At 36.8% G+C, this 13637-nt stretch overlaps 3 protein-coding genes and 2 non-coding genes across 5 annotated transcripts; 2 read left to right on the top strand and 3 right to left on the bottom strand.

The window, feature by feature from the left end:
* Positions 1–1768: 1768 nt before the first annotated feature.
* On the bottom strand, positions 1769–2854 carry LOC124303880 (uncharacterized). The gene is made up of 2 exons (XM_046761667.1): positions 2233–2854; positions 1769–1885 (listed from the first exon to the last, which is right to left on the bottom strand). Exon 1 carries the CDS (start codon positions 2833–2835, stop codon positions 2245–2247), a length of 591 nt encoding a protein of 196 aa, XP_046617623.1. The 5' UTR covers positions 2836–2854; the 3' UTR covers positions 1769–1885; positions 2233–2244.
* Positions 2855–4018: 1164 nt separating this feature from the next.
* Trnaa-agc (transfer RNA alanine (anticodon AGC)) lies at positions 4019–4091 on the bottom strand. The gene has a single exon. It is a non-coding gene; the product is annotated as a tRNA-Ala (tRNA).
* A 464-nt stretch (positions 4092–4555) lies between these two features.
* On the top strand, positions 4556–4627 carry Trnah-gug (transfer RNA histidin (anticodon GUG)). Its single transcript has one exon. It is a non-coding gene; the product is annotated as a tRNA-His (tRNA).
* Positions 4628–5756: 1129 nt separating this feature from the next.
* On the top strand, positions 5757–8535 carry LOC124303879 (uncharacterized). The gene is made up of 5 exons (XM_046761666.1): positions 5757–5880; positions 6386–6511; positions 6674–6811; positions 6932–7326; positions 7559–8535. The coding sequence occupies exons 1-5, from the start codon at positions 5823–5825 to the stop codon at positions 8159–8161; spliced, it is 1320 nt and encodes a 439-aa protein (XP_046617622.1). The 5' UTR covers positions 5757–5822; the 3' UTR covers positions 8162–8535.
* A 2766-nt stretch (positions 8536–11301) lies between these two features.
* Positions 11302–13390, bottom strand: LOC124303881 (signal recognition particle 19 kDa protein). The gene is made up of 2 exons (XM_046761668.1): positions 13251–13390; positions 11302–12299 (listed from the first exon to the last, which is right to left on the bottom strand). Exons 1-2 carry the CDS (start codon positions 13295–13297, stop codon positions 11906–11908), a joined length of 441 nt encoding a protein of 146 aa, XP_046617624.1. The 5' UTR covers positions 13298–13390; the 3' UTR covers positions 11302–11905.
* Between the last annotated feature and the right edge of the window lie 247 nt (positions 13391–13637).

Genomic DNA, 13637 nt, shown 5'->3' with positions numbered 1-13637 from the left:
AAGTTCGAAATTTGTTAATTCACCAAATATAATGTCAAATGTAAAATTTGGTCAAACGTAAAATTAAATGCGAGTTTGGCAAATAGTACCATTTTGCTTAAATCTTTTCGGAAGCAACGAAAACGCGACCGGTGAAGAGCTTACATGATTCATTCAACCATCTGGATCATGCATAACATGCGCACACATGAGTAGAAATAGAAAGTACGTACATACGTATTTCCCGAGTTTGACGGACAGGCGTTGAAATTTATGCAAAAAACTGATCAGTGCGCAGGTGTCAGTCATTCGTATCCCGCTATTGTGATCCACTCAGGGAGGTGTGCATGGTGCTAATGATTATGTTTTGTATATGCAGTGATACAGAATCCCGATAACCTGTAGTAACGGCAGAGTTGGGATAAAGATATGTTAGGTATCAGAATTCTGCTCACAAACGTGTGAACAGTTTCGTCTTCGAAATTTCCATTCGGGATATTTCTATTCGGATATGAAAATAACATGAGAAAAGCTTTATCTTGAAAAAAGGTTTGTTGAGATTCGTTGGAAAACAACGGAGTTATATAGGCCGTCAAAGTTGATATATGATATATGTTCATGTACGCCATTTTTACTATCCATACCAAAAGAATCAGCTTGTCCTGAGAAAATAACGCTCATGTCCCTATATTTCCTGGACTAGGTAGCACACTATTGGCTGTTAGTTGACTTAATATCGACAGAAATTCTCAGTCAACTATTTCAAGTCAACTGGGAATTCGCATATTATGAGTCTATTGTCGACTGTACACTGACAATGAGTAAGAGTGCGCGAATGTCCTCTGAAATGTCATGGTAAAGGCAACACCCGACGTCAACTATTATTATTATTTTGTCAAGACAAAAAAGCCAATAATTTGCAAGTAGGCTACTTGACATTTCAGAGGACATTCGTAAACATGAAGTACTGTATACTGCATGTCAACTTCAAGTTCGCTTCCTTGTCGATCTATAGCCATTCAAACATAGCCGACCTTTTGTCTATTTTTATTCGTCATCCGCTCCAATTAATTTGAAGGACATTTTGTAGGTTGATCTATGCATCTTGCACCATCTTATTAGCTGAATGTATCAACAGCAATTTATCCAAGTGTAAGTCTACGGGCTTTATACCTACATACCATCTTACTAAATATACCGTCTTGCGTGAATTGGAATTCAACAAGAATAACGTCGGAGGCTGTCAGCCACTTTTATTTTATACCTGTGACACCTATTTTTTTTTTGTCATTATCGAAGCATTCTCGTCTGTAAAAGATATTGCATTCGACCAATTCTCCATAATATCTATTTTTATCTTGTTTATGCTATGTTCGTACAATTTAAAATTTGTAATTTTCTTACCAATCTCGCATGTAAGAGATATCACACTCGCCTAATTTATAATAATATCTATTTTTGAATCTCGTTTATAACTATACCATTTTAAAAAGTCACGGAATTGAATAAGATATTTCGTGCCAATATAGTGATTAATGTACGAATCAACGGTACCGATCTATCGTAAAAAAAAAATCTCCATTAGAAATCCTATCCTGTACACGAATTTTCCTCCGATTATCCCGCATCCGATACCTAACTAACACCCGTATTCATAGTCCTTCCTTGAGGGGGGAGCCTGCTTTAGGGGCTTTACAAACTCGATTTTTTCAAGGATTTTTTTGGGAAGGAAAGAAATATTCGATTGAAACGAAACTTCCAGGTTTTATTGTTATATATTTCAGCAGTCTTCTTAAACTTTTTCATTAAGATATATTTCATATTATGCCTGGTAGAAGCATTTCACCGAGGCGTCTCGAGTGTGCATTTGTCGTGCGGCGGGAAAGGTGCAGGTCGCAATTTCCATCTGAAACAAAGAATCCAAAAAAAATTTTACTTCTCAATAGTATAGCTTCTAGTTAAACCAAGAAAGTTCAACAAAAAGTGAAAAATACAACAATTTTTTGCAAATTAAAAAAAAAATTCACTTTAGATTATTTAAACAGTGGGTTAATCTTAACTTTCTTAAGGTTTTTTAGGTTCAACTAGAAGAGAATTTAATCTCGAGTACAATGCAATTTGTCTCGTTTCGATAGGACTTTTACTTTTTTCCCTATCTTTCCCGCCAATTAGGAAAAATCGTAAAAATGAAAAACCGAGAAATCGTGCGTCAAAGTTTTCGTATATAAAAAATCGTAATTTTCTTGAACTTACCGCATTAATATGCTAATCAGCGATTCCGGGTCCATAGAGTTGCCCTTCAGACTCTTCAAAAAACTGGTTTTCGCTCTGTTGTTCGAGTCTGCAGGCTGTTCTGGCCTCTTTACTTGAACATGAATCGCGCCTGTTTTGTCGGGTGACGCGCTCCTCGTCGGCTCCCTTGGCGAAATTGTTGCATTGATGTCCAATTTTCAAATCCAGTAACTGCATGGTTTTCAATGCTGCACTGTAGCCTTCATTGAACATTTCTCCAGCGATGTAAGCAGCAATCTCGAAGATTTTAATGCCTGAGTGAAGGTGTTTAGGTGTGATGCGCCACACAGTGGAATTGAACGTCTCGTTCGCATTTTGTGTGTGTCCACCCAAACACCTCGTTAACAGCTCGTCCTTAGATAATTCCTCGTACACAGGACGAATGTACTTCTCGACATGTTCGTCAATTAGACGCGGTGGATGTTTAAAAGCAACCAGGGTGTTTGTCGCTTCAGCTTTGCGCCACTCACACCAGCTTTCAGCGCCTTCCGGGCAATTGTCGTGGCGAGGTAATTCATCTGTAGAGCAATAATGATCAAGTGTCGCCATTATTGCATTTCTCATACCTTCTACAGAATTCAAGTTTCTTCGAATCGCCAGACCGTAATAAATTGTTAATTTTTTTATTAAAGTCTCGGTGAGCCGCTTCTTTCCACCGAGCTTCTTTTGTTTTCTCATGTTGCGGAGACGAGTACCCATGCGCTTTTGTACATGTCCCACGCACTCGCTTTTGGTCACTGTGCACTTGTCACCGTATGGATCACTGTTCAGGATGCCAAGAAATGTTTTGGAGTCACCGTCGCCAATGCAATTACTATACATTACTCCAAATTTCTCGATGGACCTTGAGAACATTTCCAATATCGAATCAACTTCCATTTTCCCGGCCGAACCTGCGTGATTCGAAAAACAATTTTCTTCATGGTTTTCATACCAATTTTCAAACTCGTCGGCGTTCAATGTATTTTTCTTGATGGCACAGGTATGACAATATCCGCTTTTAACGACGAGATCGATCACTTTGCCACTGTAGTACCCAATAAGTGTAGTTACACCGTACAATGAAGTATATTCCTTGTTCCTCAAGGAAGGACAATGAATACGGGTGTAAGTCTTGTCTCCTATAAATCTCATATTACGTAATACATCATTATTATGAAACAAACAAACCGACAATATGACCTGAAAAGCTAATTGTAAAAACAAATTTTGACATGACTGGACGGTGGTTCACACATCTTCATTTCGCAATGGGCCGTTCATCGAATTGGTAAACAACACGCAACGTACGAGTATATGAGCATCACCGCAGTCGTTGGGGTAGGCTCTCTGCGAAGCGCGCCGGATCAGGAAAGTAGGAGGCCGTACCTAGAATGTGATTCAACCAAACAGTGGTCGCGACGTGGTGCATGTAGTATACGTGTAGGCCGTTTGCGAAATAATCATCGTAGACGAAACCGCGCCGCGGTAGCAACGGTGGTCGCTGGAGCCCTGTTTCTATTAGGAAAGTAGGAATCGCTGTAGATATTCTCTTTACCACCTATACAGAATTTACCACCACGTTGATACATTATCTGCATTCCGCCTCGGCGTCTATACGTGTAACGGAAATAATTTACGTGTGTAACATCCATATAAAGAGACCTTTAAGCCAGAATAATTCAGCTTTAGATTTGAAAAAAATGCGAATCGTTCATGTTCGGCCAGTGATTCAGTGTAACAGTAAGGTATGGGAGTAAAAAAAAACTGGAGGCGCCGGGCATCGATCCCGGTACCTCTCGCATGCTAAGCGAGCGCTCTACCATCTGAGCTACGCCCCCTGATACTGGTTAGCTGTAAATTATATATCTGATCGAATAAAAATTTCTTACCTTGGTTAAGCAATCTAGTAAATCTTATCAGGATAATATGAAAGCGAAAAAGACTTCGGGATGTTCCTATAAGTATTTTTTGCACAAGGCGAATGCAGTAACTAATAATATTCTGTATTACCTACCACATAAGGACGAGAATTATGCTTGATTACGAGTACTTGTAACAATATATGATTAATTTACGTGGATACAGGTGGAGAGTTTTTTTTTTACGATTCGCGAATAATTTACAGTTGAATCACTGAGACTGCAAAACAGCTACATGACACACAATTATTTTTATAACGATTTAACACGGGATGGATAGTGCACTTCGCAATGAAACAATTACTTTCATTTCTAGTTAAAAAGTTCAAGTAAATCTCAATACTGATACCTATTATTTGTCAGTACTTTCAAGTCCTTCAGTAGCCGTGATCGTCTAGTGGTTAGGACCCTACGTTGTGGCCGTAGTAACCCAGGTTCGAATCCTGGTCACGGCAATGTTGATAACATTGTCACGGTGAAGGTGTTTCTTTTTTATTTTTATTTTTTCATGAATCAATATTTATTTTTATTCGTCTAACATTCAAATATCGTACATTGTTACTGTAATGTTATAGGCTGTAAAGATTTCAGTTAGTCGTTGAATTTGTGTTGAAGTATTACACGCGGTGACGCGTACGTAATACAACGGCACATTTAATACATAAGTCGTGTTTAAAGCTTGAGGTCGATTGGTCAACGGGGATCATGCGTCAGCATATAATTTATTATTTTATTTCACTCTACAATGATTCATTATTATGTTTCATTATTATATAATATTTCGTTATACAATATTCATTATACTTGCACTGGGCTGCGGTAAGGCATTTATCAAATTTCAAACCCGTTCTCGTCTATATATACATTTGACTGATATGCACATGATTTTATAAGCTATGTATCACGATAAGACTGTGTCAGCAATTCATTTCAAATTGAAGATTCTACCGTTTGTAAATATATGGCTCATGTTTTTCTTGTATACTTAGAATAATCAGTATCTGGTCTCGACTGGATTTAAAAATTATTAGACTTCTAAATCGTACCAGTAAACGCTAGAAAGATGATGAGAGAAGATCGCCGGATAAGTAAATCAATTTAAACATATTGCACAGCCGCGTAATTATGACTCCAAATTTTAACAACGCTTTAAACATTTGGTCCATACTTGGTTACGATATATAACGGGTGATGCAAAAGAATCAGCGAGACCGCGTATGACATTCTCGTTATATTTACGCCTCGGATGGTTGACAAAATAACCTGACGTAATCTACCTTTTGCCTGACTATATACGACGTATCAATGAAATGAATTATAGCAGTTTTTATAACTATACTCGGATACGTTGTTTTGAAATCTGATGAAAATGCAGTTGATATTCATTCAAATAATATAACTCATCATACGTATGTTTGCATAAGATTTCGTATTTTGTTTACATATCTTTAAAAATAATAATGGGATTGCGACATACAGAGTGCCGAATACAAAGTGTAGCAATGCATTGAATAAATCGTAAGTATAAGTCAGCAAATTCCAAAGCGAAAATACTATAAGTGAGGCTGAGGCTCTGACCATTCGATTTAAAGGAGTCAGATACTGCGGCGCAAGTTGTCCGAATTAGTTCATGAGACGGCAAGCGTAAGAATGATCCTAACGCGAAGTTCTTTGATATTGCTAGGACTAACTGTGTTCCAAAGCATCGGTATGTATTAATGTAAAACAACACAATATAATTTACCTGCAGTAACTTAAATTTCTAGCTGCTCTCTAAATGTGAATCAGTTTATACCAGTGGAGAAAATCAATGTATATACATTGAAAATCAGTGAAATATCAGTGAAAAGTCACTGAATCGTTAGTGTATATGCACTAGTTTTGCCTAGAGGTATACTTATAATTGGGAATCAGTGAATTTTCACTGATTGAAATTTAGAGAATAACCAACCGATTAACTGAACAGTCGTTCTATAGAAACTGTCAAAGTAATAAGGTGTGGTATTGCAGCAGTTGCCAAGGTATAACTCCAGCTGCTATTCAACTCAAAACGAATAATAAAATTCTAGTCTATTAAATTTTTTAAGAATGTATTCAGATGAAAATAAATGAAAAAGACGGTGTTTTGACGGAAAAATAAACCTTTTCAATGTTCTGTGTCTGGGAGTTCTTGATAGAACTTATTTTTCACACGTTGCTCTGTTGAATTTTAGGCAGAGCAAATGTCCTTGCAGCCGATGGGGCGCAAACTTGCATCAATTTGTGCGAGAGCTGCGGTGGAATAGCAACATTTCAACACAACATTTGTCAGTGCCACGTTGCCGATGACAATGATCAAGGTATTTTTTGCAAATTATTGGCAGTATGTAATGTATGGTAGTATGCGACGTATTGTCTATTGGTAAACTGTGATAGTGTTTGATTTGTGGGTGAAGATCAATTTTTTCCATTGAAATAATAATAACTAATACAACGATTACGTCAAACAAATTATTTATTAGGTGCCGAATGCATTCACCGAATGAGAAGGCAAGCTCAGGAACTTGGAGTAGACATAGTATCCTGCGATCTCGCTAATGCTGAAGCAGATCGTCCCGCTCGGTGTGCTGTATCTCCGCTGCGACGGTTGAGGACTCGAGGTGTTAATTGTTTAATTTTGATAAGTTGGATTGTTATGCTTATCACTATTATTGAAGCGATATTTCCAAAATCAAAACTTCGCAAAAAAGATCTATAATTATTGTATATATGATTAACAGGTAATGGCGATTTAATCGCAAGATATTTCATGGGGAACGGGTTAGCTTCGCTCCTGGGGTCGAGAAACCCGGAGGCAGAATCAACGGGGGATTCTGATTCCTCATCTAGGCAGGAAAATGTTGGCGCAAGTGAGGCTACAAGCGGCGATCAGGCAGAGATCAGTGGAGACCAGTCGAACATGAATTCCGCTGTAGTTGGGGCGCCATATCAATTTTTGGAAACAGATCCTTACATGGTGGCAGCAATGGCTAACTGGTATCAGCCGCACAATATGATGACAATAGACGAAAGTTGTACGGGAGTACGGGATGGCACTGAAATGCAAAGCTTCTTGGGACAACCGAACCCTGCAATTACTTCGATGACTGACAATGAATCGGGACAAGCAAATTTTGTAAGGAAATAAGTATTCTCGATAAATTAATTTAATGTCGAATTCCTTCGTACAGTTAATAACCATAATTGCAACACGTATTATCAAAAGTTAAATAATTCTTCATATTTGTTTGTTGAAATGCTTACCGATTCCTGTCACATATTTATATGAAATTATATGTATACTGTAATAGAAATGAATTTTATTACTATTTGCGTTTAACAAAATGTCATCAACTACTTTCCATCAGGTTGGTTCACCGAATCAGGACGAGATCGGGGGAGTCTCGTCAGGAAGAATGTATGAGTCATATAATATGCATCCATTAATGCTGGGCATGAATCCATACGCCTACTTTATTCGTACACCTTATGGGGTCCAGTTTCCAGGGGGATCGCAAATGCTGGGCATGCAGTCGTACCACTATAAGTCTATAGATGGAGATCGAAACTCTCAGTCCCGTGAAAACAACATCGTGGGTCTATCTCCTTATTCGAATTGTCAAACGTCGCTACTTGGAGAAAGTAACCCCCATCTAGGGGATTCGGCCGCTGGACAGGAGAATAGTCAAGATAAAAATGGAATGCCGGACGAAGAAGTTACGGGAGAGGCAAATCCAGTAGGCTTAAATCGCGAGGATAGGCAACACCTTGGTAGGAATGGACAAGTCGATAAAGATGTTAAAGGAGATGCAGCGGATCCAGAAGAAATCAAAGATCAAACTGTTGGTTCCTCAAAGTATAAACTAAAACGGAGACTGAACAGATTTAAAACAAAAGAAAGCCGCTCTACACCTGCAGATCAAGTTGACTCGCGTTATGGACATCCGGACGATCCATATGGCGCTGCGTAAGAAAAACGGATTCAAAGAAGTAAAATGTACTTTCCGGAGCAGACTTCTTCAATACAGATTTTATGATGTTATATAGGTTACGTAGGTAGAATATTATTTTTGTTATGCATACTTAATTGTAAATAATCCACGCATCTCGTTGATTCGTATGTATAATTTCATTTAAGATGAAGATCTACAATAATGACGTATTTTAAGTAGAATAACATATCATTATATTTACTCTGAATTTTGTATCTTTAGTAGTTTTCGCAATAAATTAAAAACTATATTAACTGCAGTAGAAAGAATATGCTTATAGAAATTGGATATCTTCAAAGTACATTACGATGTTACCCAACTCTGTGACATTATATCATTTTTTGCAGCATGCTAGTAAAGATATCAATATTCAAATATTATTATATTTCTATGTTGAAGATATAAATTTGAAAAACTGGTAAATTCGAAAAATTAACGACGGAGCCAGGAATCGAACCTGGTATCTAGCGATGCTTTACCGGAGTCTTACTCCACTAGACCACCTAGCCGCCCTGACTCTGATGTCGTTAATTCCTCTCATCACCAGTTAGTTCAAATTTGTTTTCTTGTGCTGTTGTATGTGTGAATAGAAAGTGTTCTTCCTCTAGAGCACAACTGTAAGAATGTCTGTAAGTGTGTTTACATTTTGGAATCTTACGCTTCTGATGCGAAACCCGTAAGACAGTCAATGACCGTCTAATAATTGAAATGCGGATATGCATTATCATTAATCACGAGGACTTTTCATTGTTGAAGATATAAATTTGAAAAACTGGTAAATTCGAAAAATTAACGACGGAGCCAGGAATCGAACCTGGTATCTAGTGATGCTTTACCGGAGCCTTACTCCACTAGACCACCTAGCCACCCTGAAGGCGGCTCCGTCGTTAATTTTTCGAATTTACCAGTTTTTCAAATTTATATCTTCAACAATGAAAAGTCCTCGTGATTAATGATAATGCATATCCGCATTTCAATTATTAGACGGTCATTGACTGTCTTACGGGCTTCGCATCAGAAGCGTAAGATTCCAAAAAACACACTTACAGACATTCTTACAGTTGTGCTCTAGAGGAAGAACACTTTCTATTCATTATATATCTATCGCATTCTAATCCATTCCTATCTAATGGGGGCTGTAGCACTGGCTGTACTCAATTTCGACGCAATGTCGTATATATCTGGAATTATCGGAGTCCACGTATCTCAACCGCGAAAAAATGCACAACAGCCCCATTCTACCTATATGACCGTGTATGCAAGCATTAGATTTCGGCACCCAAGTAAGAGGTTTCCACACAAAAGATTGTGTTGAAGGGTTATAAATATTATTCGGGATGGCCAAATATGGATATCATCATATAATCAACACACGAATCCATATATTATATGTTTTGCTGGAAACGTAAAAAAAATTCAAATTTATTGGAAGCGTATCATACAATTGGGTTAGAATCACGAAACCTCATATTTTTCAGCCAAATCAATGGTTCGGAAAGAGAATAAATTTAGTAAGAGGATTCATTTTAAATACCATCAATATATATGTACTACGGGTGAATAATTTTTTGTAAAATTTTGGCATGGAGTACATTGAACAGTACTAAATTCAGAGGGGAAAAGGACCAAAAGGGAAAGCTACGGACGACGTCAGTTTATATATACCTATATCAGTGCTATGGACGAAGACGTTTTTGTCTCTCCAGATATTTTAAAATTTGTTAGTTGAAGCGAAAACTGTGAAGAACCATTATGATGGTAACTTCAGTGAAAGTTAGTAAAAGAAACGTTTGTTTTTCGTAATTTTATTAGAATAAACTCACTTTAAACTTATAAAATATTTGAAAATTTGTAAATATCTTTTACGGAAGACTCAACATTTTTTCGCATAAGTCTTATTCTTGACTGTTAAAAGGCAAAATTCAATACAGAGCTGGGCGCAAACAAATCACGTATCTACTTTCGACTAACGGATATTTCCATTGTGATTCACGTAAGCATTATATGAGTGAGGAATTCGTCGGGAAAGGTCAATTTTGACAGGAGAAAAATCGTTGAAGTTCTTTTTGCGACGTTTCGGCTGGGCCCAGCCAGCCATCGTCAGAAAATATAGTTTGAAACTATAATATAAGAATTCTGTATTTTTTTTTGTCTTAGAGGTAAATATATTTGGAATCTATTTAATATCAAGAAGTGCATAAAACAATCTCTATATCAGAGTTTTCATGTCTTCGAGTACAATTGATTTTGCTGAAAAAATGGAACAAAGTTCTACTTTAATATAACATTCTGTAGTATTCTGGAATACAACTTGGTAATCATTTTTTTAATAATATTTTTGTCCTTCTATCTGGTCCCAATCGATTCCAACGGAGTATCATTTTTTCAAAAATCGCAGTAAGTATTTAAATTAACAAGTTGGTAGAAGAATATTATCGACTTGAAGAAAAAACTTCAATCAGGTGTAAAATGCTGTTATAGCGTAGTTAAATGACAGTTTATTACAGACGAAGCATTTCATACGATAACGGCAAACTCAGCAAAATATACTTGCAAGAGAAGAACACTTTACAAAAACTGTTTCATGTAATGCAAGCATGTTTTATACGTTTTTTCGTGCATGCGTTTAGTTCTTGTTTATAGTAGCGGACGCAGCAATACAATAAAGAGTAGCTTAACCTTGTGTCACTATTAAAAATGCTCAAATTTATGCACCGCACATGTGCAGTCGGTTCTAAAACACAAGCTCGAAGAAACTTGTAAGTGCATACTTTTATTACGTAAAGTATGGTGTGCACCATGGAGATAGGTTTTATTATACACCCAGCGTAAAAAGACCTACCTTGCATCTATGATGCACGGTGTACTGTTCTTACGTTTGCGTTAACTTTGTAATTTTTCCATACATATTTGATGACTTGTTTTTCTACAGCAGTTAATCACCGTTACTTTGAAAAATTATCTGGTGAATTTCGATTGAGGGAGTCAAAATGTATTGAACTACCCGAAATTACTTAGCAGACCCCATAAGTGTCCTGGGCTACCTGATCTGTATACAAATTTCAGTTCAGAATATAGCGACGTGTTTAGTTTCATGGAAAATTGGAAATATCAGGGAAGAAAGATGACTCAGTTTACTTAAAATGCCACACGAATATAGAAACAAATGTTATCATTTCCGAAAACTGAACCTGGGAGGCTGTATGCCATTATTATCAGTAGTATGTACTAGCGTTGATTCAAATAAGGCAGTAGAGGCCTACAACTAAAATTGTTTTAAATGTTATGAGAAGCTAATATTTTTTACAGAATTTAAAGAGTAACACTGAATGGCGTTATAATTTTTAAAAGAATTAGAAGTTTAACATATTTTGCTGCTGGGTTCAGCCTCATTTTTATTCTATCTTGCTCGATGATTTAACCAAGTAAATTATTTGTATTTACATATTATCAATCTAAAATTCAGTATACACATATATCTACAACTATATAATCTTGCATGGCCGATTTCATTTTAATAATTTTAATATAACAATCAATAGGCCTGCATTCAAACGATAATAATATACTCATCTCCCATTTTCTATTGTCTCTGCGATATTGAGCGTTTTCGTGTCCTCATATGTAAATCGTTTGAATTTTGGTACCACTTTGCATTCATAAGCGTTATACACGATGGAAAAAAAAAAAAAAAAAGAAGCAGTAATGTATCAAAATGAAAATTTATCTACGCCCCTTTCCTTTTCCTTTTTTTGTAGAAGATGAGGACTGCTGGGATGACTGATCACCTGATGCTTGCCTGGTCTGACGAATCTTCAGCTTAGGAATAGTTGTGCCCAAATGTAGAAGAACAGAATCTCTTGTAGGAAAATTTGGTTGAACTGGTGTACCATCATCATTCTTAAGGTGAACTCTTATACGACCTCGAAACAATAATTCCTTGCTTCGCTCTCTTGGATGTAGTTTATTTTCTACTCCTACTCTGAGTCCTGCAGCTGACAGAACATCACGAATCTCCTGATGGGTCGGATTTTCAACACATTTGTCCTTTGCTAGTTTGCGACCTTGAGCCAATGTTTTCTTACTGTTTATGTAAACTGGGTAAATACATACCCACCTAGAATAAAAATTAGATTTCAGGCGAGGGAATAATTTTAGTTTGAAAAATAACTAAGCTATTTCTCATGAGCTGAGGTTGCAAAATATCAGCAGTTGTTAGGGGGATATCGGAGTATCAGATGAAGTAAGCAACCCGTATTTTAATTTTTATTGTTCTTTACAGCAATGAAATCGTTTAAAATTTTGAAAAAATGTATTATCTACATTACTGTGTATCTCGTAATTGAGAAATTGACGTGAAAATAATGACGAATGGTATTTAGATATCAGTAACATACCATACCTTGAAGGTGAGGCAACAGAAATCTATTGTAAGTGTACTGTAGTTTAGTCAAATTTTCTAATATCGTTCAGTGACCTCACATACACGATTGTAGACACTATCGTTTCCCAAAGTTTGTTACTTTAGAGAGAAGAAAATTGGAGGGTACGATGTGCTCATTTCGTCAGCACGCTGCCCTTTCCTTAATAATAGTACATGAGTCATTTGGCAAAAATAAGTTTCTTCATAGAGCCGAAATTTAGAAGATAAGTTCATATGGCTTTTCTACTTTGACTAAAACTGAAGTATATGGTATTGTTTTATACAGGGATATTGGAGGAAAGAAAAAAGAATGGTATTATATCATGTATATTAAAAGTTTGCAAGTTCTTTTATTTTTTCTGTTAGAGAAGAATTTTCCAACCATAGTTGTAGAATTTTCTCAAAATTTTACACATACGAAACGACTTATTAAACCCTCTGAATAACTTAGCTTTGGAATGTATTCATCGTATGTTACCATAACAACGGGTGAAAGGTTATGAGACAGATGGTAAGTTAAAAATCGAGTTTAGTAAAATGTTTTCGGTTTGACATGGTGGGAAGAGGAGAAATAAACACGCAAATGCAGTTATGGAATAAAACTGATATTGAAACATCAGAATATCTGGAGGCTGGAAAACCTACCTCTCGAGATCACTGTGCTTCTTTTGTGGATTCCAAGTCAGCGCCATGTTGAACACTCTTGAGTCTTCAGCATGCAGATTTCTAATATGACACCGTGACTTCCCACACTTTTCCCTCAGGCATGTACTTCATAAGGGCGAGTTTACATGTGCACGTTGTCACGGAATGCAGTCAAGCGGCAACCAATCAAAATGCCGGAAATGTAATGTTCACTAGATTTCAAGCATTCTGATTGATTACCGCTCATCGCGTGTTCGCGCCTATGTAAACCCGCGCCACGGTCTTCTACACAGGTCTGGGTACTCCTATTTCGTTACAATTGGACTCCATATAATTGGTTGTTTAAGCCAGCGTTTCTAAGGCCGTGTTCGAAAATTGACTGACAGT

The sequence above is a fragment of the Neodiprion virginianus genome, chromosome 4, assembly GCF_021901495.1.
Source record: "Neodiprion virginianus isolate iyNeoVirg1 chromosome 4, iyNeoVirg1.1, whole genome shotgun sequence".
NCBI classification, from domain to species: domain Eukaryota; kingdom Metazoa; phylum Arthropoda; class Insecta; order Hymenoptera; family Diprionidae; genus Neodiprion; species Neodiprion virginianus.
The sequence above is the reverse complement of the archived record's forward strand: the minus strand, read 5'-3'. Positions and strand labels throughout refer to the sequence as shown.